Genomic DNA, 27,637 nt, shown 5'->3' with positions numbered 1-27,637 from the left:
CACTAAAATCCTGGAAGGATAAACATAAAGATTTGATTTTCTGGATATATTCAAGGAAGCCACCATTACTATTCCTTTAATAGAAGCCATCCAGAATATTCCCTCATACTCACGATTTGTTAAAAAGCTATGTACTCCATCTCGGAAACCCAAGAAGGTTCATCTCCCTGAGAGTAGGAGTTCAATTTTGTTGGACAAAATTCCTTAGAAAAAATGAAATCCAGGAGCTCCATTAATTAGATGTGAAATAGAGGGAATGGATCTCAATAGGTCCCTTCTAGATTCAGGACCCAATGTCAATGTAATGCCTAAAGAACTTATGATAAATTCAAATTTGGGGATTAAGAACCACTCATGATTGACTCCATTTAGTGGACAAATCTATTAAAGAGCCTCGTGGGAAGTTAGATGATGTAATGGTTAAGGTAGCAAATTCTCAGTCATTGGTAGGTAGAAGATATGAAGATTACAGGAAATTTGAGTAACACACCTATAATTTTGGGGAGCTCATTTTTAGCAACAGCTAAAGCAATCATCGATTAGGAAAAAGGGACTATCTTGTTTAAAGTAATAACGCAGACTATTAGACTACCCATTTTCAATGCTATGAAAGGTCCTAAAGATGCTGATAAAGATCTTTGTTTTCTAATTCTATCAGAGGAAGATGATTTTGGGATTAAATTAAATCATAATGGGTTATTATCCCTTTATGATGAAGAATTTAACAACAAACAACTTGAGAATCTCCCTAATTTTTTCTCATCTTCTCATCTAAAAATATGTATTATTGGGTGAAATAAAAAAAATTTATGTAATTATTTCAGCATTATTAACACCCGAGCAAGAGCATAAATTTATAAATTTCATATAAATCGGCTATTCCATGGGACATTGATGATATCAAGGGAATTCGCCCAAAACATTATGAGCATAGAATTTTAACTAAAGAAAATTTTAAACCTTCTTCACAACCTTAACGCAGGCTTAATCCACACATGCTTGAGAGGGTTAAGAAAGCAATTTTGAAATGGCTTAAGGCAGATTTTATCCATGCCATTTCAGATAGTCCATGGGTAAGTCAAATACATATAGTTCCCAATAAATCAGGAACTATAGTACATATCAATGAGAAAGGAGAACAAGTACAAACAAGAGTGACATTAAGCTGGCGAGTATGTATTGATTGTATAAAACTCAACTGAGTTACAAACAAAAATCATTATCCCTTGCCGTTTATTGACCAAAATGTTGAATGGGTTTTAGGAAAAAATTTGTATCATTTTCTTGATGGCTATTTAGGATATAGTCAGATAGAAATCCATAAAAATGATCAATGAAAAACCACATTTACATGTCCAGTAGGAACGTCTGCATTTAAATGAATGCCATTTGGGATATGTAATGCATTAGCTACTTTCCAAAGATGTATGAATCATATGCTCTCAGGTCTTACCAGTGAATGCTTAGAAATATTCATGGGTGACTTTTCAGTCTTTGGCTCATCTTTTGATTCATGTTTGCCTAACTTATCTAAAATTTTGCAGATTTGTGTGGAGAAAAAAAATTAGTTCTGAGTTGGAAAAAGTCCCAATTTATGGTGGAGGAGAGAACAGTCTGGGACATCACTTCAGCAAGAGTGGGTTAGAGGTGAAGAAAGAAAAGGTCAATGCGATCAATAACTTACCTCTTCCCACCATAATCAACCAACTTAGAGGTTTTCTTGGGCATGTTCGCTTCTATCAAATATTCATAAAAGACTTCGCTACAATCTCCAAACTCTTATGTTTTTATTATCAAAAGAGAATAATTTAATATAGAGGAAAAAGGCTAAAAACTCTTTTTTGCAGATTTAAGAAGAGTTGTTCAATGCTCCTGTTTTGCAAGCTCCAAATCACAACCTTCCATTTGAATAGATGTGTGATGATTCAGATTTTACAATAGGAGCAGCGTTAGGAGAAAGATGGATAAGAAGCCAATGGCCATTTACTATGTTAGGAAGACTTTGGGAGGCGCCTAGGTAAACTATACAACTATAAAAAAAGAATTGCTAGCTATTGTTTTGCTTTAGAAATTTTTTGTTCATATTAATTTGGTAACAAAATTATTATTTTTACGTATCATGCTACTTCAACATTTTTACTTTTAAAAAAAGAAACTAAACCAAGATTTATAAGGTGGATTCCATTGATGCAAGGTTTTGATTTAGAAAATAAAGATAGGAGTGGTGTAGAAAATGTTTTAGCCGATCATCTATCTAGATCAACTGAAACATTTTCCACACCACTCACAGATACGTTGCCTGATGATCACATATTACAGATAAACAACAAACGCTTACCTTGGTATGCACAATTTGTGATTATATTGTTTCAGGATTAATTCCCGAAGATTCAAATGTTCATGAAAGAAAAACAAAATTTAGTGTTATTCAATTTTACTTCTATGATGAACCATAATTATTTCAGTTAGGTGTAGATCACATCTATCATAGATGTGTACCATAGGAAGAACAAGGGAATGTTCTTAATATGTGCCACTTATCCTTTTGTGGAGGACACTATGCAAGTAAAATAACTGCTTTAAAAGTTTTACAATGTGGATTTTTTGGGCCAACATTATTTAATGATGATTTTAAGTTTTGTTCTAGGTGCTTAAAATGTCAGGCTGCAGTCAAAATAAAAAGCACTGAATGCCTCTGCAACCCTCAATTGAGGTAGAAATTTTTGAATTTATAGGGTATTAATTGAGGCCTCTACACCATATCATCCTCAAGCTAATGGTTAATTAAAGGTGCGTGATAGAGAAATTAAGAAGATTATCAAAAAGATCATCAGACCTATTGGAAAAGATTGGTCAGATAGGCTTAATGATGCATTATGAGCGTATAGGACTGCATATAAAACACCTTTTGGAAATAAGCTTCTTGATCTATAATTAGACGTGGTCGTTCTATTCGCTTTGTGCAAATTGGTGCGAATTGTGCGTTCTGTTCGGATTTCTGAACAGAACAAAATCAAATTCGAACAGAACATCGCACAGACCCGTGTGTGGTTCCCTTTGTGTGAATTGTGCGAATTTTATGTGAATTTGTGCAAATTTTGAACACTGTGCAAATTTTGTTCGGATTGTGCGAATTTTGTTCGAATTGTGCGAATGGGCAAATTTGTACGAATTTTGTTCGAATTGTGCAAAGGTGCGAAGTTTGTTCGGATTGTTCAAATTGTTCAAACATATGTTCTTATTTTCGCACAAAAAAGAACAGAACAAGGAACAGACCCCTGTGCGGTTCTTTTGTGCGAATTTTTTATTCGTTTGAAAAGAACAGAACAGAACAACCATGTCTAGCTATAATTATGCTTAATCTGTCTTTAGATGAAGTAGAAAAAACCCGTTTACTTCAAATACATGAGCTTCAAGAGTTAAGGAATGATGACTATGAAAATTTGATTACTTATAAAGTGAAAATGAAGAAATTCCATGACAGGCATGTTAGTCAAAATAATTTTAAAGTGAATCAGAAAGTTTGGCTTTATAATTCATGACTTCAACTTTTTCCAGGATAGCTAAAATCAAGATGGGATAGACCTTTTACAATTATACACATTTTTGATAATGGTGTTATCTTAGTTTGTGTTCAAAAACAGGGAAACAACTTAAGGTCAATGGTCAAAGATTAAAACCATACGTGGGCATGTAATTAACATCTTTCAAGACAACCATTCCTTTAAAGGAACCATGTAAACCATCTTAAGATCCACCAGCTGAAACGCAGAGCAATTGGTTTTTATTTCTTTCCATTAGGTTATTTGCTGTTATTTTCTTAAGCATTCTACATTTTTTTTCTTTTGTATGTTTTTGTTTCAATAAACAGACAAAAACTTTGAAGACTCTTTCATGGCACAAAGCAAAATACCTTCTGCCTCCAAGGACTATCGGGATAAAGAATGACACTTCCCAGCGTTTGCAACTCTCAACTCCTGAATGTTTTATGTTTATTTCTCTTATGCATTGAGGACCATGCATGTTAAGTTGGGATGGGGGGGAAGAGAGAGAGAGAGAGAGAGAGAGAGATAGTGAGAATTTCTAGGTATAGTACCATGTGGGTTTAATGAAAACTTTAAATTTCATGCTAATGTTTTAGAATTCTATATGTTTTCAATGGAGATTATGTCATTTGAGATCCATATAAGTGAATGGATTGGATTTGATTTATTATTTGTGATGTTCGGACCATGAGATCTCGAGACTCCAATGAATTAATTAATGGTTGACCTTCTTGGGATGGGAGTCTAACAAGACACTGAGGAAAAATTGGTAATCACTTGGTTGCAATAGAAATGTTACGGAGTGATTGAGAAAGAGAGAAACAAAATTGAGGATTACCTTCCTTAACCTGATGTTAGCCGAACCTACCCAGTGTATTGACACTTTCATTGATTGACCTATTTTCGTATGATGAGCCTTCTGTTACTTTGTTATGTAGCACCCACTTTGAGCCTCATTTATGATTCTAAGATCCTAGGTAATGTCATGCATGTTATCCTCCATCATACATCATTCCAGTCTGCCATCCTATACATTCATCGCTCATCTTTGTGATATCATTATCATTGATACACATTCATCATGTTCTCAGCATAAGTTTGAAATTTCTATAAAAAAAGTAAAAATAATAAAAAAATTAAAAAAAGAAGAAAAAGAGAGAAGAAGAACTGTACTTGTTTCCATCATTCTGTTCATTTCATTATCTAGTTCGTCTATCATCCATAGTCGTGCATGCATATTGTTTGGGTAGTAGATCATAAATGAAATCTTTTTTTTGCTTAACAATGCAAGTCAATATTTTCACTTGGGTAAGTGTATATTTTTAATGTTGGAAAGTTCAAGAAATTTATGTGAAAAGTTTTTAAAATTATTAACGAAAGATGCCTACATTATTTGGTTCTTTATCATGCTTTATATACCTAATATTTATATTAGTGAATTAAGTACAAATTTAAAATATGTATATTCCTAATTGGGTAAATCAATATTTTTAATCTTGGAAAATTCAAGAAATTTGTAGGAAAATGTTTTACAATTTTTAATGAAAGATGTTCACACTATTTGGTTCTTTAAGTGAAAATATAAAATATTTATATTACTAGTTGGGTTAGTGAATATCTGTAATATTGGAAACATCAAGAACTTTAGGTGAAAAATTTTTAGATTTTTATATTTAACCGTGCATCAAAATTGACTCTTCCTATGATATTTAACCGTCAAAATATGCCCTTCACTTAAGAATTTCCCCATTGCTCCGTCAAAGGTTTGTGGCCACTTGGTCATCACCTGCATAGCAAAAGATAACAAATAAACTTGATGATTATGTAAAATACGCATAAAAGGTAGTCACTATAGGTGATGTGTACCTCTAGCAGATGCGACTACCCCATCTTGGCCATCCTTGCCATCTGAATCCAGCTCCACATTAGTGTACCATCACTTGTTGTCTGCCCGCAGCCAACACTTCACAGTGATGAGTGTTTGAATGCTTATCGGCGACAAACATGATCTCTCGTACGTGACAAGAGCGTTGTCATCGAGAACATGCTCTCAGCAGGAGCTCTTTTTGCAAATACAGACAACAGCTCCCATGTAATGGGGGCAAGTAAGGGGAAGAGCTTCGCCCCTGTGCTGGCCCACCAAGACAGTGGGGTGAACACTCCCTCATTAGGCACGACCTTTGTTAGGTATTGGTTGAACTCGTCCAATGTCGACCTCATTGACACAGGTGCCAGTTGGACTTTTCGCATAGTGCTGTATAGCCAAGAGTCCAGATCTCTACCTTTGGAGTGCTCATATTCAGCGTGCACACTCGATCCATGCCTCGGCAAGTCACATGGTAACAAAGACCATACATATGCAATGGTTGCTTCTCTGACGCCCTAAGTGGGCATTGCCCTGTTGTGGAATGGGTCCATCAATGTTGTGCGGGCGATTGGATCATTCACCCACACCATTTCTACATACTGTGCTAGCTTGCGTTGCATTGCCTTACATGCTTGCGCCATGTTAGAACGATCTCATTCATGCAACTGTCGTACACAGGTGAAGAAAGTGCCCACTTCAATTTGCTAGACTCCCTCCTCCATGTGGCACATGAACCCGTCTATGAGAAATAATACATCACATATGGTCAGTGTCACTATCTTGGAAACATGATCGGTGGATACAGCGAACCGCCCAAGGATGCGACAAAATTCTTTCACCAACTCCTACTCATCCTTCAACATCTTCATCACCTTCCCCTTTTGGCAAAAATTCTTTGACATTTCATCAATGACATCATAGCATAAGTGATGTTCCAGCGGGATAGACCAACACAACCATGTTAGAGTCCTCAACTTCAGGGCCGTCTTCACATGCCTTCACATACTCCTCTCTCCGTTGTGTAGAGCTCTGAATACTACGCACTAGTGTTCGCACCTTCACAAATATATTACCCAAACATAACAGCCGGCGTGCTCCGTCATTGTCATCAGACGCTGAGAATATATCTCCAAGATCGTTGTCCTCATTGATATCATACTAATCGGCTGTCCTGCTCATGTTGCCTTCACTGGACTCTATTACTTAGGCAGAAGGAATGCCAAAGCTTTTTATTGTTGCTTGTACGACAGATTTTAGAATGTGTGTGTAACGCATGGAACGTGCCTTATGGCGCTAAACTTCGGATGGATGCTCTTTTATCTTCTTCGCAATCAATGACAACATCCTTTTATTTGCAGAGGCATTGTCTGTAGTCACAGGGTAAACCTGCATAAATATGATCACGTGTAAAATCACCTGTTTAATTACTAAGATAAGTTTGATGTTGAATGATGGCCTTCAGGCGTAAACAGAATTCTTCTAGGACCTGGAGAATGATGGACGCCATGTTGTCCCCATCGTGCTTGTCGACGATCTCTCAGATGGCAAGTACCCCCTCTTGGTACACCCATTTCTTGTTCACCCAATGAATGGTAATGCCTAAAAGTCCAGTACCGTTCTCTGCAGTCCACGCGTCTACACTGAGGGACACTCGCTCCACATTCTCCAATAGCTTCTTCACCTCTTCTTTCATGCTTCCATGCATTTAGATCATCCATTGCTTCAGGACTTTTGCACTGGGGAGATCCAAGTCCAGTTGTGTCGCGTAGCGCCATAGCTCCTTGAATGTGACATTCTGAACAATACTCCACGCTAAATCAGTCATACATATAAACCTTGCAATGACATTTTTTGTCTCATCTGGCGTATGCCCTCTTATTGTTCCTCGCCGGCTTGGCTCTCCGTGATGTTTTCTTTGCATTGCCTCCATTATACGCAGCTGATCAGGGTCGTCCATCACCAAGCCCTTAAGCTCTGCATGACGTTTTGGATGACAAGATTGGAAATGTCTCCAAAATATGTTGATGCTCTTGTCGGCCTATCGCTTGATCGATTTCCTCTTATTTGGCGAGTTCGTCTCATGGCACACTAAGCATGCATAGTACCCATCACCAATGTGTTCGAAGTAGTCAATGATGACTGAAGGGTTCGAACGAGGGTGACTCTGTACGGCATGAGATGTTCCCGTGCCCGTACCTTCAGGACAACTAGGTCCTACCCCAGAGCAGTCATGGAGTGTGGCACAACCTCTAGGTGGTTCATGGTTCATGGTTCTGAAAGCATAGTACGGTTAGCAACGGTTGTTTCATACATCAATCCATGTTTATGAGCTATGCTTAAATCTATAAAGAAGGTATGCTTAAAATAATTGTTTCGGTGTTTCTCCGGCAAAGAAATAGTTTGAAATCTTCTTGACAGAGATTAAGACTGAGAGAGTGAGAGAGTGAAAGAGTGAAAGGATGAGCGAGAGAGAGAGAGTGAGAGAAATAAAGAGAGAAACATATGCAGAATGATAGAGAATGAGAGAGGGGGAGAATGAGACAAATTGAGACTGAAAGAAAGTTGGAGAGTCATAGAGTGAAAGGGAGAGAAAGATATGCAGAGTAATAGAGAACTAGAGAGGGGAAAATGAGAAAAAATTGAGACTAACAAAGAGTAAGAGAGACAAGGAATGAAAGCGTGAGAGAGCAGAAGAATGAGAGAAATATAGACAGAAATAATCCCAGTGTGATATAGACTGGAAGAGGGGGAGAATGACAGCAATTCAGACTTGGATAGAGTGGGAGAAACAAGGAGTGAGAGAGTGAGAGAGAGGAAGAGCGGGAGAAATCAAGAGAGAAACAATTGCAGAGAGGGGAAGAATAAGAGAAACTGAGACTGAAAGAGAGTGGAGAGTCAAGACTCAATGGGTGAGAGTTAGAGAGAAAATGAGAGAAATAAAGAGAGAAAGATACACAACGTGATAGAAAACAACAGAGAGAGAAAATGAGACAAATAACGACTAAGTGAGAGAGTCAAAGAGTAAGAGAGAGAGAGGGAGAATGAGAGAAATAAAGAGAGAAAGATACGCAGAGTGATAAACAATGAGATAGGGGGAGAAATAGAGAAATTGAGACTGAGAAAGAGTGAGAGAAACAAGGAATGAAAGTGTGAGAGAGAGGGAGAATGAGAGAAATAAAGAGAGAAATAATCACAGAGTAATAGAGAATGACAAAGGGGGAGAATGAGTTAAATTGAGGAAAATGGTAATATCACAGATGAATCAAAATCACAAGAAAAAAAATTTAAGCTACTGAATACATATTCTTTAATTTGAAATAATGTTTTTTGCATAAATACAGCCAGAACGGAAATTACAACATTTTTTATTAGCAAGAAGAAGATGAGAACTGCGAATTGGTGGATGAAGAAGAATATGAGAAATAGAGGAAGAAGAAAAAGAAACATAAATTTCCAGCGCAAAGGGGAAGAACGAGAATAAGAACATAACCCCATCCGCCATCTGCCGATTCTACCTTTGTCGTCGTCCACCGATGCCGACTCGGCCGTCCGGCGTCCACTGTCCGCTAGACCCTTTGCCTTTGCCAGACCCTTCGTGTATTTTTTATTATAACTTTTGATTCGAAAGAGATTGGAAATTTTTGAATAGAACTACATGAAATACTGTTTTTGATGTTGGATATCGGAATTCGATATCCAACATCAAAAACCGATGTTGTCATCCTCCCCCCTGAGACAGAAACTTATGATAACATTGAGATGGATATCGATATCAGATATCGGCACTGTAGCAACCGATATCCAATACCGATATCTGATATCCGGATAGCGAAAAAAATGGATACTGGAAATTCCCTTTCCGGTATCCGATCCAGCATCCGTTTTAATACCATCATCCGGTAGAGGTATCGCGACGGGCGAACACTTGATGAAACACTCATCCTTGTAAAGTGTTGTTTCTAGGAGGACAATACATACTAGTACAATGACATCAACTTGGACTCAGTTGGTGATGATAGCAAAGATAGGTTTGGGATCTCATGTTGCTATTGGAATACCCAACAACCATAGCCATATATTGCATTTTTTTACTTACCATCATATTCTAGTCATCATCCATGACTATATAGATGATGACCAGATCGTCACTAACCTGTGATCGACTCATCCTAAACTCATTGAGATTACATCGTTTACGATGGAGGGCATAATATGTGGGACAAAGAATTCAAAATAAGTACCTATTTCTGTCAAAATGAACTTCTCATAGTTCATGTGCATGATTATGCTTTATTGTTATCTTTTCATATATTCTGCTCACAAATAAAATATTACAACTACACCAGAATGAACAATATTATCAGCAAATACTTAAATCATTGACATGATAATTAAGAATCATTACTTCATTATGCAATAATAATATGAATAAATAACTAGCAATCAGTCTTGAGCTCATTGAGATTACAACGTCTATGTTGGACGGCATAATATCTGGGACAGACAACACAAAAGAAGTATCTCTTTCTTCCAAAAATTAATTTCTCAAACTTCATGTGTATGATTATGTTTTATAGTTCTCTTTTAATATCTACAACTCACATATAGAATATTACCACGTCAGGACAAAAAATATTGTCACAAAACACTTAATTCATTGTCATGGTAATTAAGAATCAGTAGATTATTATTCAATACAAGAATCAGGAAATAATTAACAATTAGTTCTTTTTAAGAAAAAAATAAGCATAAAATTATATGATTCACTTTATAATTAACAAATATTGATTCTGTCAATAGTTAAGCATATATATATGCCACACTTAATCCTTAAAAAAATGTGTTTCAATGAATACATAACAGTTGAACTAATAAATTCAATTGATAATTGACCATTATTCATCGTTAATAAATAATGAGGAATAAAAATATATCTCTCACTTGATACTGAACATTCTTGGTTTTTAAAAACTACTTAAGCATATATTTGCATAATTAATTTGACAATTAACAATGATTATTTTAATAAATGCCTTGAGTGTATATCCAAGTCATTCACTTGATTAGTAACAATCAGTGGTTTTAATAAATACTTAAGTTTATAACTAATTTCTTTACTGGATCATTAAAAATTACTTTTTTAAGAAATACATATTCTTACGTATAGTCCATTGACTTGATGACTAACGATCAATAGTTTGAAATAAATAGATAACATTAGAATTTGTTAACTTGCTTGATACCTAAGAATTTTTTTAATATCTACTGAAGCATATACTTGTATCATTCACTTTAAAATTAACCTGCCTTGTTTTTCTATAAATGAAGCGTAGATCTAGTTATTTACTAGATAATTCTTAATCATCGGTTTTAAATAAATACTTGAACCTATAATTAATACATTCACTTGAAAATTAAAATTCATTGGTTTTAATAATGTAATTTGGATAATATGCTTGACAATCAACGGGATTTACTATATTTTAAGAAGTTAAATGAAAGCCATCACATATTGAGTAACGGACGATCAAGGGGCGTCGTACCTCGTCGGTGGCGGCACTCGTCATCGAAGAAGTTACCGGTGCACACTCGAGTCGACAGATAGGTGGGGGCGTGCTGTTGATAGACATGGCTTGGCTCGATCAGTGGCGGTGGCATGTGCTCATCCAGGCGGTGTCCGTTGTTAATATCCTCGCCGATGCATGAACCGGGAGATAGATACGCAAATGGTTCTTTCCACTCGATTGGTGGCAGATTGCGGGGCCGGTGGTGATGTTGGAGAGTGGAGTCAAAGTGGAGATAGATGCAGTAGTGAAACAGCACGAACAAACGACCGGCTCTTTACAGGTGCACCTGTATCAACGGATGAGAGCGGCTGGATCAGGTCGAATGGCATCATTGGCACGGGCGTGATCGACGCGTTATACTCCTTCATTGGTAGTGATAATGATGGCTGCAGTGACACCAGGGAATCAGAACGTCGATGGCAGATTGCAGCGGCGACTCGGTAGTGCGCAGAAGCATAGCACGGGATGGCCAAACAAGCAACTGCAGCTGCGGTGCGGGCAGTTGCAACCAGTTGTATATGGAGCGGAGGGAACCAAAGGGGTGTTCACAAGGCGACCGAGGTGTATCCATGAGAAGCTGACCGAAGAACAATCGTGGAGCAGCCTGAGATTGACCACGGACCGATCAAGGGAAGGCCGCGCACCGGCCGAAGAGTGGTCACAGAATCGGCGTAGGGTCGACCGCGAGATGTCCGATGAATGGCCGCAGATTTGGCCGAGAAACGGCCGCGGGTGGCCGAGAGAAGACTACGGGTTAAGCCGAGTGACGAACACTAGAACGGTCACGGGGTGGCCACTAGGCCGAATAAGGGGTTGACCACGGGGTGCGACCAAAATAAATCGTCGGCTACCGAAGGGTGGCCGCGGGCTGACCGAAGGGAGGCCGCTTATCCGGCCGAGGATGGTGCACTATCAGGCGCTGGCGGCCGGAGTTCTGTGGCGACATCCTTCCTTTTTTTCTCCTCCTTTTCTTCTTCCTCTTCTTCTTCCTCCTCCTCTTCTTCTTCCTCCTCTTCTTCTCACGGTAAGACCTGAGACCTGGTGCTGGTAACTGCCAAACGAAAACTTCCAGATCTAAAGAAAACGTGGGGGGCCATCACGGCCTTATATAGGACCATGATGGGCCCCTTATAGAGGATCCAACAAGGGGAGTCCAATAAGGGACCCCCCCTTTTACAACACAAATAATGACATAGGAATTGAAATGACGAGACAAATGAAAACGACGACGAAAACGGATACAGACAAAGACGAAAACATAAAGATGCGCCTGCAGACGTGCTCTACCCAGGGTATTTAAATCCGGGCATCTTCACGGACGCTTTGGCGTGCCGGTTGGGCTGGACTCGTACAGGTGGCGATGCTGATGACGGCTCGGCTGATGGCTCGTTGGCATCGCCTTGATGCTCTCCATCACATTTGATATCCAATATTCACATTTCCAAAACTGATATAACACATATAGTGATTTCCAAAACTATCCAATATTCACATCAGCCAAATTGATAGCTGGGGATCAGAATTCAATATTCGCTAGGTGATATCCAAGGCATCCTTAATATAACACATATATTTCCCAATATCCAATATCATTCAGATTTTTTTATGTACCTGCTAATTGATATGTCATGTTCAATACCATAAACCCCCTGATTTCTATCGGATATCAGAAGGGCACAATCTAGTCACAACAGTGCTACAGAGTTTTCAGTCTCACCCATCACAAATGTGCTTTCTCAAGATCAATGTCGAGGGTGAAGCCAAAGGTGATCTGGCTTCCACCGATGTAGGCAATGTCCACCGTGATCACATAGGGAGGATCATTTTTGCTTTTTCTTACAACAATGGAGGTTATAGCAATATGTGATGGCCTACTACTTTACGAGGAGCACAAACTCCATAGTATTGTCATAGAATCAGACTCAAAGTTGTTAGTTAATATACTCCATGCAGGCTCTTGATCCTAGTGGCATCTAAGAAGTGTATGGTCTATGCTCACGCAGCCATTCTTTCTTCACAGCTTGATAGGACCTCCCTTTATTGCATGTGGAATCCATCGCAGTAAGAGGCTCTGATGTCAGATGTCGTCGATGGCGTCCTCCGACGGGTAATTCATGAGGGAGATGTAACTATGTGATGTCGTGAATCCTAGGTGGATGTACATGCAGGGCCCAACTCGTGGGGGAATTCGCCGAGCTCTGAGGTCCGAGAGGATGGACGATGACGGTGATGGTGGCCTTTTGACCCTCGTCGAAGTGATGATGGTGACTGCGGCGTCAAGCAGAAGACTTTCCTTTGGCGCTCGCACGTAACGGACAGGCTCGACCCATACCAAAGAATTCATTCAATTCATAGTTTTCTCAATAAATTCTCTCACATATATCTAACCCGAGCACGGTGGAGCACACTCAAAAATATATTGAAAGATGTAATATAACGAACGAGCAGGGAGACGACGTACCTCGTCAGCACTGGTGTTCATCGTCGGTGCACGGGTCGATGCGGGTCGATAGGCAAACGCATGCCGAAGGACAGACATGGCTTGCCTCGACTGGCGGCAGCGTCGCAACGCAGGAACGATAGTCGAAGCAGAGGCAAGGAGGCTAGTCCAGGATGATGTTGCATGACGTGTGGCGGTGATTCAGCTCAAGGGATCGGCTGATCCCGGCAAGCTCGACCCTACAACGGATCGATGTGGTGGAGGCTAATGATAATCGCGAGCATTGGTAGGTGGCACGACAGCCTTGGAAGAAGCAACAAACAGAGGAGGTGACAACCGTAGCAATCCGACGACAGCGTCAGTGCAAGACCAGCGTTGGCGCAGGCAGGGGGAATCGCCGTTACAGCCCAACGAGTGCGGCACAGGCCTAAAACCTGGTGAGGACTTGGTGCAACGCAATAACGGCACTGGGCAGATCTTGCGGGCAGCACACAGCCAAAGACCCACGAGACACAAAGACATCTTACATGCCCTGTAGAAGGGGAACGTTAAGGCACGATAATTCCACAATTGTCACACATCCAAGGGTCGCACGGCCGTTGAGTAGGGCGTCGTGCTATGCCGAATATGACGCGTACGATCGTGCACGGTCAACACAAAACCACTGGGTCTGGGGGCCAATGGGCAGTCACCTTTGGCAACTTGCTAAGGCAAGATGCTCCGGCTGGAGTTGAGTGGTTGACCACAGTAGGGACCGTAGATTTGCACCATTCACATTGAATGGGCATACGAAGACACAGCGGTGGGACCATGCACAAGCGGGGGGGGAGATGGGTTGACAACAGCGGAATCGCCGGGGCTGATCTGACTGGCCTAGGCCTTGCCTTGTCGGGGCACTAGACGCACATGCACGACACTGCCATTGAGTGAGGTCGTAGATGGAGCGTTGACTGACCTAGGTCGCTGCCTTGCCGGGAACACTGGATAGATCTGCTTCTTTGCCTTTTTTTCCTCTCCCTTCTCTCCTTCTCCTTATCTTCTTCCTCCATCCTCTTCTCTTACTTCTCATGGTGAGACCTGGATGCTTGAACGTTAACTCCCAAATGAAAAAACTCCAGATCTGACCTGTTTGGGTGCCCGTCATGGCCTTATATAGGGCCATGATGGGCCCTTACAAGGAGTCCAAATAAGGGGTCCAATAAGGGGACCCTTTTAGAACAAGACAAAGTTTGGAAATTAAATGATGCGACGATATGGCTGAATACGAACACGACGATATTGACAAGGAAAACAAAAACATGATAAATTGGCGACAGAAACGAGCACTAGCCGGTTAGAAATTTGAATCAGTCAATGGCGCGGTCGTGCTTCTCACCCGCGGTATTAAACCTGGATTTCTTCACTGTAGCCTTGGCGTGCCGGTCGTGCGGTGCACAAGCCTGTGGTTGTAGGTGACGGTGATGATGGCTTCGACGACGTGGCGGGGATCCCGGACGGGCACTCTCCATCAGGCTCAGCATACAAGATCTTCGCACATGCAGGATCCTTGCCCCAAACTAACCTTGCGAGTGATGCATCCCGTGGAGCATTGGAGGTTTGAATGTATGATGTCCCACCAAAGTGTTGTCTACGCTGTAGAGCCGACATGATGGTACTCAATGTGAGAGAAAATAGTCTCTACTCCATGAACTGATAACTCTTAAGGGATATGACCCAGTTGCTGGCACTAAAGGACTATTCAACAACATTGTGGAATGTCTATTGTATGAATTCACTCTTTGTAATGGGCATGGGACAGTGGGGTCCCTGTTAATTTGGAATATTTCCCACGCCTCCAACCTATAGAAAATACTAAAACTTTACATATATTCCCCGCCCCCCGCCCCCCGCCCCCCGCCCCCCGCCCCCCGCCCCCCTGGCTAGATTGATGTACAATCACAACCCTCCGCTAGGTCGCATCCTGGACCGTGTTTTTGAAAATAAGGAAACACTCATTAGGAAAAAAGAAATAAGAAAATAACAAAGAAAAAGTCTAGATATTGCTTGACATCTATGAACAATGGGCGTTTGAAATGATTAAATGAGAATATATAAAAGAGTCTAACTGTATAAAGAAGACAAACAAACCTATGAAAAGCCAAAGTGCTAGAACAAAGAAATAGAAAAGCTCAACGATTATTGAGCCAGAACAATCAAATATAGGCATCGAATTACAATGAAACAATGTCTAGAAGTACCGTAGATTTGGTAAATTTTGTGACAGAGGAATAAGCTAATGAATGTACCATTACTATTGGTTGTAAAATAACATCACAGGACATATGGAACACTTTTTCCTCGTGTAGGGCGCCTTAGACTGTGTAGATCTTCAAGATGCGTTCAATATGTGCTCGACAAACTGGGCATCCTATTTTCTTCCTCTCTACCTCTCTAAGGCAAGCCATGCAGCCTGACAAGTGCCCACAAGGCACACAGACCGTATCTGCACAATTATCAGTACATATCACGCATGATGATGATAATGTTGTCGTAGATTTCTCATTTATCCACTCTTTTTTTGTCAGTGGAAAACTATCACAGTCGGTGACATCCCCCTGGCCTTTAAATCCAACAACAGAGATAGGAACCCCCTCAGCAGTGGCAGTTTGAATTGAAGTAACCATTGCAGCCGCAGTCTCGGATTCTTCTTGCGATATTGATCCTACGTCCTCAGCCGGTTCTGTGGCCGCCCTGAAGTAATTATTTGTCTGCAATGAAAAAAAAACCGTTTATTTTGAATCCCCCACTTGAACTGTAAGCATTTTTCAGATAAACAGATATAAGAATAAAAATAAATTTAGGTTAAGTATGTGTTACCCTAATCATCCCAATGCAGGCATTGTAGAGCAACTTCAGTTGCTCCGTGTCGCCTTCTTTCCCTGATCGAAGCGTCAGCGGTGCTCCTGATATTTTTGTAGCAGACTATTGTGTCAGCAGAAGATGGATGAAGATCAGTAAGAATGCAGCGGCGAGTTGCAGTTTACCGGATGCAAAAATGGAGTTATCCACAAGAACCAACTCAGGATCGTGGTGGCTGAAATCTGGTCGCCTGAAAGTATAATGTCTGATGGACAGGGTTTTCGATGGTTTCGCATGCTGCACCAGTCATATCACGACCCATTAGAAATCTGAACCCATTTGATCTTTTAATTGTCATTGAATGACGTATAATTTCCGAGGAAAATACAAATATCATGTGAGGATATGAAGATGTCGAATGATTTAGAAATATGGTTACGAAATATCCGTATACTCATTAGATATTAAACCTGGTTCTCATAAAGCTTACGTGGTGATGATGATATATGGCTATCTTCAACTTTGTCACATCCATGGAAAGAGAAGTGCCACCTGGAAGGACGACGGCCCATCTGAAAATAACAGAGATATGTCTAATCATGAATGAGAACCTGAGGAGTGAAATTTTTGTAAACTCATTAGTGAATTTTCTTGCATTTTTTCCCACGCTCCATGGTCGGTGTCGTGGAAATTCCGAAGCCATCCTGAGAAGAAGCAAATGTTTCTCTGGAATTAGAGGACAGAAAACAATTCAGTTAAACTTAAAATCCGGAAGAAGTTAGGGAAAGAAATTTCTTAGGAAAATCTGATATCTATATTTTTATGTGCATAATCGAATCTTAAATTGGTGAATACAAGAATGCGAAGAAATAATAAGTGTTCTATGCTCTACCTCGATGGCACAGACAATTTCAACAAAGCCTTTATGGCGAGCTATTTCCAGTGCATTTCGTTCTGAGCCAAGATGGATAAGCGGGTTTGCTGTGGAAACACCATCAATCAAGAAGAAGGTATAAAACCAGTCATAAGAATATTTGGATCAATTAGAGCTTCCAACATTATTAGTTGCATGTTTACGTAGGCAGCCCTGAATGAAGGTTTTGGGATCTTGAAATATTAAAGAAGATACAAAATCTCGGCATTGAACCAAATTAATATTGTCCATCATACGTTGAATCGACCACTCGGTGTATATTACCTTATTTAAACTGGAATGGATGAAACTAAGAAAGAATAGGTTACCTCCATGAAGGAGAAGCATGTTGACAGTTTGCAAGAGACCTTTTCTTGCAGCCATTTGAATAGCAGTCCACGTTTGGGTGTCTGTCGACATTGTACACTGATGAGAAATAAGTGCTATGATTTATAATTAAACGGAAACGGCCAGTGATAGGAAAGGGAGTCACCAGGGTCACAGTAATTCACGTCAACTCCCATGTTAATAAGCTCGACAGCCGCGTCCAGAAGGTGGGGACTGGAGCATGCGAGAACAAGCGCTGTCTTTCCGTATATTGTCCACTGGAAAATAAGATGGACTATTCCAGTCAAAAAGAAAAAATTACGAAAATGGCGAGAGTGCCTGGAAAATGTAAAAGAGGTCGTAGTATTCCGAGAAGAAGTAGTATCATTAGAAGTAGAAGTAGAAGAATAAGATATGGAAAAAAAATCATAACAATGAAATATAATAGAAATAAAAAAAATCCATCCAGAAAAAAAGACACAGAAAGAAAGAGAGAAAAGAAAAAAGGAGAAAGTAAGACGAGAAAGAAAAAGAGGCGATAATAAAGAAGGACGATGATAAAGAAGGACAAAAAGAATGTGAATAAAAAGGAGGAACGAAAAGGAGAACAAGACGATGTAGAAGAATGAAGAAGATGGTGATGATGATGAAGAAAAAGGAATAGATAATGTCTAAGAAGAAGATGGAATGAGAAGACGAAAAAACAAGGAGAAGAAGAAATAGAATAATACATTGAGTTTAGCGCCTGAACGGACAAGCAGTCTCATAGATTCAACGTCCCCTTGGCGGACGCTCTCGTGCAACTTCTCCTCTTTGGAAAGTCCTAACCCCATTCCTCTCGCTGAAACTGGATGAAAGAGGGGAATAGATCTACAACTAGATGGACGATTTAACAGGATCGCCTCCTTTCGTTTCCCCCATTGACCTTTGTTTTTCTGGTTAGAAAATTGTAGACGCCGAACATTCCTTGAAGCATCTTTGAAAATCTTGCGCATATCTCGCTCTTACCATCGTCGGTCTTATCGCAACGCTGATGTTGACTTCTACCATTTTTTGTTTTTAATTTGCTTTCATTTAATTTATTCGTTTTAGCATTCTATCTCGTAATCTTATGATACGGGTTATTTACAATATCATTTAGCTACGTTTAAGTTATTCATCTCGAGGAGCCGCCGCCATAACATTTTGTCTGAAGAAACTTTAGACACATGTATTTTTAATTTGGATGGCGCGTCCTCTACGGCATAACTTCTTGTCTTCTAGTTCAATAAATTTTAGTAGCTGTAAGTTCATGTACCTGGCGGCGTTGATCCTGACTTTTCGAATTAATTTACAGCAATTTGACACACCATACAAATAAAATCACAATGTAGGAAGATATTAAGACCACTAGGGCTGGACATTTTGGACCGAGGACCAGTTTGAGCTGACCAAACCAGGACCCTTGGCCCTTCATTTGATGAAGGGCCAGTTGGTCAAACAGGTTTAGTTTCACGGGACAAACCGGACCGGAAGTGGAAGTAAACTATTAAATACTTTTATATTTTGAAAAAATCAAATCCAACTCACTGGAGAGGTTTCTGTTGAACTCAGCATAGCCGCCATATATTTGGCCATCTGTGAGCACCTCTTGATAGAGAGGATATTTAACATAACCATGACCATAAATTTTATACTCTGGCTTTGACATTGACTAGTCAACCTGACCAGATGGGGACGGGTCCGGACCTGAACCAGAACAAAGTTTAGGTAAGGTTTAGGTTTTTACTAACACCCAGACCAGACCAGGACCATCAAATCCTAAACACAACCTACATGCCTAAAAGAGACCAGTAATAGAATGAAAAACTCGACATTCATGTTCATGTTAGAACGATGTTCAATCTCATTGAGACCGTGTCAGGCGCCTCCATTACCCACCCCAAACTCGCAGCAATGGGGAAAAGAGGGGCTTGATTTTTCAACGCCCTAAAATTAAGGATGTTCATACCCTCGGGCCATGGAAACTAAGCCCGACTCCTATGATGCTACTAACGATACTAATGGTATCTGTATCCCATATCCGTCATTGGCTATCGCAATATACATTACCTGGAAAAGTTGAAAAGACATCCCATTACCATAACAGATACTGATAGCGGATAACAGTTTCAGCAGTAAAACAAATAACAATAACGAATATCATTAAGGTAAATAAGAATCTCAATTAAGCTGGAGATAGATTATGAAACAATAAAGCTTTCTATAACTGATACCATTAAGTCTCTCTCTCTCTATCTGTCTCTTTCTCCCCCCTTCCTCTCACACCCTCCCGCTTTCCCTCTCTCCCTTGCACTTTCTCTCTTTCTCTTTCTCCCCCCTCTCGCTCCCTCCCCCTCTCCCTCTCTCCCTTGCGCACTCTCTCTCCTCCCTCTCTCCCGCTCTCTCTCCCTCTCTCCCTTGCACGCTCTCTCTCTCCTCCCTCTCTCCCTCTCTATCTCTCTCTCTGTCTCCCTCTCTCCCTCTCCCTCTCTCCCTCTCCCTCTCTCCCTCTCCCTCTCTCCATCCCTCTCTCCATTTCTCTCTCTTCCTTTTCCTTCTCTTCCTCTCTCCCTCCTCTCCCTCTCTTCTTTTCTCTCCCTCTCCCTCTCTCCCTCTCACCCTCTCTCTCTCTCTCTGTATATCCTTCGATCTCTCTATCAATTGTTCTCGCTCTCTCTCACACACACTCTCATCTCTTTAATACATTCTCTCCCTCTCATATCTTAGAAGATACAAAAGAGTTAGTATCAACTCACTTATCAAACATGTTCTTCATCTGTTACTATACACGTAGCCCCTCATCCACTTGACACGACTCGTACAACTTTGGGGGTGGGCAATTGTCAAATCTTAATCGGTCATCCGAGGTAGTACTAATGTACTCAAAAATTATTGGAGAACTATTTTCCGATATTTCATTATGTTGGACAAGGAATTCATTTCATAGTATTCCTTGATTTGCCTCCTCTTATACCGAGGGTGGACAGTCTCATCTTTAACGCTCAGTCATCTTTGCAAACTTCTTGAGTCACCCGAAATGACTGTTTAGATCCCATGATTAGAGACTCTAAGGTCATAATAAAGTAGAACTGTCTATCCACAAGATTTCTTCATTTTCTCAGGTCTATGTACCACTTACACAACCGTGATGTGAATCAGTATGACTTTCAGTTTGAAATAATACCATTCAGGGATTTCTGCTAATTAAGTTATCTATTCTTCCTATCTCCGCATTAATGGCAATGAGACCAGCCATACTTATCAAATGAGCGAGGCTATATAGTCTTATTCTATCTAGATACTTCAATATCCTTCTGGAGTATCCTTCAAATAGGAATATATAGAATAAATGCTTAAAAAATAGTGATCTCTATATTACAATCTCATCACAAATCATTAAGAATGATCTTGTATTCATGGGCTTCATTTTAAGCATAACGAGTGCGCAATAATGAATACAGTCGATTAATGAACATGGAACAAAAGATGGAATGTATGATTGGCTTGTCAGCCACCTACGCTTACATCACATTCAAACCCAGATGAAGTTATTGATGGAAATATATGTGGCCGGCAAGCCAATCACACATTCCGCATCTCGTTCCATATTCATTAATAGAACATATTCATTATCGTGCACGTGTGATGCTCATAATGACGTCCATGAATACATGATTGGACTTAGAGAATTATGATGAGATCGTAATACAGAGATCACTAGTCTTTAAGCATGTGTTCTAAACATTCCTATTCAAAGGATACGCAAGAAGGACATCAAAGTATCAGGTTAGAATAGCACTATCTAGCCTCACTCATATGATGAGTATGGCCGGTCTTGTAGCCATTAGTGTGGCGACACTAAGGATAGATAGTGGGTGCTCTTTAGTGGAAAGAGTCCACTGAATTGATCCGTACGAATCCCTGAATGGTATTATACCGAACTATCAATCAGGTTGATTCACGTCACGATTGTGTAAGTGGTCCTTAGACTTGAGACACCAAAGACGTATTGTGGACAAACGGTTGCACTTTGGCTATGGCCAACGAGTCTCTAATCATGGGATTCTAAACGGTCTTAGTTCGGGTGCATAAAGAAGTACACGAAGGCGATTGAGTGGTCAAGATGGGATCGTCCACCCTCGGTATAAGAGGTGAAAGCTCAAGGAAGATGATGCAACGAAGTCCTTGGCCAAGGCAGTGAAATATCAGAGAAGAGTTCTCCAATGATTTCCGAATGCATCAGTACTAACTCGGATGACCGATTAGGGTTTGACAGTTGACCATACCCTAAGTCGTCCAAGGAGCGTCAAGTGGATGAGGGATTATACATACACCGTAACTGACGATGAACAGGTTCCATGAGTGAGTTGATACACACTCCTTTGTATCTTCTAGGACACGAGGTGTAGCTTGGCACCCACGTGTCGGAGTCTCGACCTATCGATTGGGTTAAATCAATCCGATGTTAATTAATCTATATGATGATATAGTTAATTAATTTGTAAGGCCAATAAAGGTTATTGGGCCGCTGGAGTCATTAACTAGAGTGATACATGGGCCTAGAGGGTCACACGCAAATGGTCTTTTGGATGTTGGAAGATATACTTAAGTTTTGGGGGGTTTTATGAAAAATACCCACTTAGTATAAATAGGGGAAGGTCCTGAACGAAATTCACCCAGGCCAGAATTGTTCAGGGGCCTTTCCCCTTCTTCTCCACTCTCCCCACACCCCCTCTCCATCCCTGATGTGATCAGGATGACGTAACGACGCCAGTGGAGAAAGAACGGGGCTCGTCAACGAGAAGGAGGAGATCCAACGCGCCGAGGACCGCGTGGATACATCTAGAGGCTGCACACTTGAGCAGCTCGACTCGTCTCGCTCCAGGATCGAAGAAATCACGAATGAGATTCGTACAAGGTACGCATCTATGTAACTTTTTAATAACACCCAAAATCACTATGAAAAAAAGAATATATTTTAACATCAAATGGATGTCTTTGTAAATTTATGATTCATATGTATCATATGATAAAATCCATATCAAAAATTAGTTCACGTAGGAAGGGATGTATTAGTTCATGTTAGGCTGGACATAGAATACAAAAAGTAAGTATTCATGTTAAAGCGAGTTTCAATAATACCAATGTAAGAATTACAAATGTAAGTGGAATTGTGGTTTCGTGGTCCTCTACCATCACTTCTGGATCCAAAAGAACAAAAAGAGGTACACCCTTTGCTGCCCAATCATCAGCTTCTTAATGATATATGTAGTGTAGTCAATCAAGGGATTCAAAGAGTGGAAGACATGATAAAAGGTCTGCATCTTAGATGATATGCAGCATTAAGAGCTCTTTGTCAAAGGTGTGGTTTTGTATATGATGCGACTCCTATGCCAAAAAATGGATGCAGACCCCATAAATGAAGGTGTGTGAAGAAATTCAAAATTGAACGTTTTTCAAGATAAAAAATTATTCATAATCTATTTAAATTATAATATATATCTATGGTTCGAGAGAAAATAGCATGGTCCACTAAAAACATCTTCATTATGGGCATTTTGTTCTCTCCCCCCTTATGAAAAAGATCAAGGTGTTCCTATGCAGTTTTCTTTACTTGAAGAAATGGAATGAACATGTATAGCACAGGAAAAGTTTGAAAAAGTACCACATGAATAGTCTATAATAGCAAGTATTGAAGAATCAGTGCATAAATTTTTAATGAATTTGAAAGAAACTGTATTGAGAAAAAATCTATATGGATCCATTTGTGTCAAAGGCACCAAAAGGATAACAGCTGAAGATATTCGCTTACCATTTTTGTGGGGAAATAGCTGACACGATAGATCATATAGCTACCCATACAGAACCCCGTGTTTTGTGAATTGGATTACAAATTCGAAGAGATCGCGGATATTATATATAACTCACAGTATGGAAGTTATCCTATAGATGTAGTATATATGCTTGTTTGAAATGTCAATCATAGTATTTATTCTTATGGAAATGGGAATGAAAAACATGAAATGCTTTTTCTAGAAATATGGGCATTCCTACATTTTTCATTCCTTGAGAAAAATGTAGGAATGTATTATTAGAGCTTGATTTATTCATTTATTTAATTCCTACATGCTGAAGAAGAGAATAAGATTTATAAAAAAATTAGTGGGGTGGCGACTAAGTGGGATGACAATGGTGTGCGCCGATGGTGTCGGGGGGTGACAGGAGTTGGAGGACCTCAGCCAGTGTAATTGGAGTGATCTGGAGTTTGGCTTTGTGGAGGGGTCAATCACCTGGTGACAGCCGCCGAAGAAGACAAAGAAGGTTGGGACTTGTGAGATAATATATGAGAGGTAACCCCTCTGCCATTTCAGACTGGATCAAGTTTTTGATGTCCATGGCCAGCTCCATTTCTTTTTTTTATTAGAGATGGAGTAGCTGTTGTAACTAGAACAGAGAAAAAAGAGGCCCAACTCAAAAACCATTTGAGGCATCAATTTTCAATGAAACAGTGTTTCAATAAAGCAAAGCTTTAGAAAATTTCATAACTTAGAAATAAGACAATACTGAAGAAAACATTGTGATCTCTTGTCCTTTTTTTCTTAACGACACATCACTTGAAGAAAATAAAATAGGGGTAGTATTTTGAGTCAACATGTAGTGATATTAATCTTGAGAATAATGAGATTACTCAAGGAAACTATATATGTGACTGACTAGCCCCTATTTATATGGAAGATGAGCATCATTGTCCTCGTAGTCTCTTTTGATATTAACCCATCACTATTCAAGATTGACTTAGCCGCCAACATAATTATTAATTCCTGCACTTGATGAAATATCTGTCTAAAAACTATCATAAATGATCACTTTAATTAGGGATTCAATGGTAACTTATATCAACAATAAAATCTATTATTGTCCATGTATGAAATTACAACTCAACAAACACATGTACAGCCGGTAATGGTAGTAAAAATAACATCCCAGGACACAGGGAACACTTCTTCCTCATGTTGGGTGGCTTATGTTGGGTAGATCTTCAAGATGCGTTCAATACGTGCTCGACAAACCGGGCATCCCATTTTCTTCCTCTCTAACTCTCTAAGGCAAGCCATGCAACCTGCCAAATGCCCACAAGGCACACAGACCGTGTCTGCACAATTATCAATACATATCACACAAAATGATGATGATAACGATGATAATGATGATGTAGGTTTGTCAGTAATCCTCTCTGGTGTTGTCCCTGGCAATCTATCACGGCCAGTCATCTCCCCCTGGTCATTGAATCCAACGGCAGAGAGAAGAATTCCTTCGTCGATAGCAGTCTGAATCGAAACAGCAATCGCCGTCTCAATCTCAGAGTCTTCTTGTGATGTTGATGCAAGGCCGCCAGCCGGCGCTGAGGCCGCAGAAAAGTGTTGATCTGTCTACAGTGAGAAAAACATAAATTTACTTCGAATCCCCAACAAAAAACATCCGCATTCTCAGAAAACAAAGACGACTAAGAAGAAAATTAGGTTTAATATGTGTTAACCCTGATTATCCCATGGCAGGCATCGTAGAACAGCTTCAGTTGCTCTGTATCACCAACATTCCCTGCTCGAATCTTCAGCCATATTCCTGATTTTTTTGGAAGCAGAGTATTGTGTCAGCGGAAGATGGAACATGATTAGTAAGAATGGAGCAGTGAGTTGTAGCTTAACGGATTCAAAAATGGACTTACCGATAACAACCAACTCAGGATCAGGGTGGCTGAAATCTGGTTTCCTGAAAGTCCATTCTCTGAGGGGGATTTTTTTAAATGGTTTCGCTTGCTGCACCAGGAATATCACGAGCCATCAGAAATTTAAACTCAAATCACTTGATGATAAATAAGTTCCGAGGCAAATGTAAATGTCTTACGGTGATATGAGTCATCGAATAATTTAGAAATATCGGAAAGAAATATCTGTACAGTCATTAGATTTTAAACTCATAAAGCTTACGCAGGGATCATGATATTGGGCCAGGTTTAGATGTTTGATTTCAACGGGAATAGAAGAGCTACCCGGAAGGACGACGACCCATCTGAAAATAACACAGATATGTATAATCGTGAGTGAGAACCTGCCGATCGAAACTTTCGTACCGGAGTTAGTGAATTTCTTGCATTCTTTTCCACGCTCCATACTCGGTGGGTTGGAAAAACCGAATCCATCCGGAGAAGAAGCAAATTTTGTCCTGGAATTACGAGGATAGAAAAAAACTCTGATTAACTTGACATCCGGTAGAAGTTAGAGAAAGATATATCCTAGCGAACTCTTATATATATTTTAATATGTGCGTCATCGAATCTCAATTTAATAAATACAAGAATGTGAGTCGACGAAATAATAGGGTTCTATGCTCAACCTCGATGGCACGGACAATTTCAACAAAGCCTGTACGGCGAGCGATTTCCAGTGCATTTCGCTCTATACCACTTTCGATGAGCGGGTTTCCTGTGGAAACACCATCAATCAAGAAGACGTTATAAAAACAGTCATAAGAATGTTTGGATCAATCAGAGCTAACGACTATTGGAGTTGCATGTCGACGTGGGCAGCTCTGATTGAAGGTATTGGAAATATAAATTTTTATCAAGATATAAAATCTAGCCAATGAACCAAACCAGTCTTGTCCATTCATATGTTGAATCGATTACTCTGTGTATTTTACCTTATTTAAAATAGATTAGATGAAATTAAGTAAGAATGATCTACCTCCATGAAAGAGAAGCATTTTGACAGTTTGCAAGAGACCTTTTTTTGCAGCCGCTTGAATAGCAGTGATCGAGTTTGCCTCTGTCCACAGAGTGAACTGGTGAGAAATAATTGATATGATATATAATTAGAACTGAAGAGTTAGTAATAGGAGAGGGAGTCACCGGGTTCATGGTAATTCACGTTAGCGCCCAGGCTAATGAGCTCAACAGCCGCGTCCAGAAGGTGGGGACTGGAGCATGCAAGAACAAGTGGCGTCTTCTCAGACAAAGTTTTCTGTTGGAAAAAAGATTGAATACTCCGATAAATAAGGAAAAATAGGAAAATGGAGAGAACGACGGAAAAATAAAGACTAAAAATTGGTAGAACTACAAGTAGTAGAAGCATTACAGGTAGAGGTATAAGAATAAGAGAGGGACAACAAGTAGAACAAGAAGAACAAGGAGATGAAGAACAAGAAAGTTTTGGACAAGAAGAACAATTTGAACAAGAACAAGGAGAATTAGAACAAGAACAATGAGAAGAAAAACAAGAACAAAAACAATGAGAAGAAGAACAATAAAAAAAACAAGAAGAAGAAGAGGAAGAAGAAGAAGAAGAAGAAGAAGAAGAAGAAGAAGAAGAAAAAGAAGAAGAAGAAGAAGAAAAAGAAGAAGAAGAAGAAGAAGAAGAAGAAGAGAAAGAAGAAGAAGAAGAAGAAAAAGAAGAAGAAGAAGAAGAAGAAGAGGAAGAAGAAGAAGAAGAAGAAGATGATTATGATGATGATGATGATGATGATGATGATGACGATAATGATGATGATGAATACAAATGAGTCAGAAAATGATGACGATAATGATGGTGACGAATCAAAAAGGAGAATAAGAAGTTCTTGATGATGATGATGAATAAAAATGAGATAGAGGAAGTTTATGATGATGACGATGATGATGATGATGATGACGGTGATGATGATGATGATCAATGAAAACGGAGAATAAGAAGATGCTGATGATGATGAATGAAAACGGAGAATAAGAAGATGGTGAGGATGATGATGATGAATAAAAATGAGATTGAAGAAATTGATGATGACGATGATGATTAAAAATGAGAACTCTAAGAAGATGATGATGATCATAAATAAAAATAAGAACAAGATAAGTAAGAGAGTAAGAAGAATACGTCGAGTTTAACGCCTGAAAGGGCGAGCCGTCTTATCGACTCAACGTCCCCTTGGAGGACGCTTTCGTACATCAAATGATATTTGGAAGTTCCTAACCCCATTCCTCTCGCTGAAACTCGATCAAAGATGGGTACAGATATAGAACTAGCCGGATGATTAGACAATATCGCATCGTTCATTTCCCTCGTTGACATTTTTTTTCATCTAAGA

At 39.8% G+C, this 27,637-nt stretch overlaps 2 protein-coding genes across 7 annotated transcripts in view; both read right to left on the bottom strand.

The window, feature by feature from the left end:
- Positions 1–10,867: 10,867 nt before the first annotated feature.
- On the bottom strand, positions 10,868–18,444 carry LOC144710049 (putative E3 ubiquitin-protein ligase XBAT35). Of its 4 annotated transcripts, none has more exons than XR_013583194.1 (10): positions 18,229–18,444; positions 17,664–17,775; positions 17,500–17,580; positions 17,150–17,238; positions 16,913–16,983; positions 16,748–16,829; positions 16,443–16,554; positions 16,276–16,361; positions 15,705–16,166; positions 10,868–11,265 (listed from the first exon to the last, which is right to left on the bottom strand). XR_013583194.1 is itself a non-coding variant. In XM_078583719.1 (9 exons), the coding sequence occupies exons 1-9, from the start codon at positions 18,328–18,330 to the stop codon at positions 15,771–15,773; spliced, it is 1,131 nt and encodes a 376-aa protein (XP_078439845.1). In that variant the 5' UTR covers positions 18,331–18,444; the 3' UTR covers positions 15,579–15,770. The 4 variants fall into 4 exon arrangements, 2 of the variants coding, with proteins under 2 accessions (XP_078439845.1, XP_078439847.1); XR_013583193.1 differs by lacking the exon at positions 10,868–11,265 and adding an exon at positions 15,324–15,379; XM_078583719.1 differs by lacking the exon at positions 10,868–11,265 and having other exon boundaries at positions 15,579–16,166.
- Positions 18,445–24,405: 5,961 nt separating this feature from the next.
- The window catches only part of LOC144710047 (putative E3 ubiquitin-protein ligase XBAT34), a 3,268-nt gene continuing 36 nt past the window's right edge, over positions 24,406–27,637 (bottom strand). Inside the window, exons 1-9 of one of the 3 annotated variants that reach the window (XM_078583716.1) lie at positions 27,427–27,637; positions 26,427–26,538; positions 26,263–26,343; positions 25,913–26,001; positions 25,671–25,741; positions 25,507–25,588; positions 25,245–25,335; positions 25,056–25,141; positions 24,406–24,948 (exon numbers count right to left, since the gene is read on the bottom strand). The exon at positions 27,427–27,637 is cut by the window's right edge and continues 25 nt beyond it. In XM_078583716.1, the coding sequence (XP_078439842.1) occupies positions 24,541–24,948; positions 25,056–25,141; positions 25,245–25,335; positions 25,507–25,588; positions 25,671–25,741; positions 25,913–26,001; positions 26,263–26,343; positions 26,427–26,538; positions 27,427–27,621 (1,215 nt within the window). In that variant the 5' untranslated portion in view covers positions 27,622–27,637 and the 3' untranslated portion in view covers positions 24,406–24,540. The remainder of the gene's footprint in view (positions 24,949–25,055; positions 25,142–25,244; positions 25,336–25,506; positions 25,589–25,670; positions 25,742–25,912; positions 26,002–26,262; positions 26,344–26,426; positions 26,539–27,426) is intronic. The other 2 variants (XM_078583717.1, XM_078583718.1) reach the window with 2 other exon arrangements.

This window comes from Wolffia australiana, chromosome 12, assembly GCF_029677425.1.
Source record: "Wolffia australiana isolate 7733 chromosome 12, ASM2967742v1".
Classification (NCBI taxonomy): Eukaryota; Viridiplantae; Streptophyta; class Magnoliopsida; order Alismatales; family Araceae; genus Wolffia; species Wolffia australiana.
This window is presented reverse-complemented; position numbering and strand designations above follow the sequence as displayed.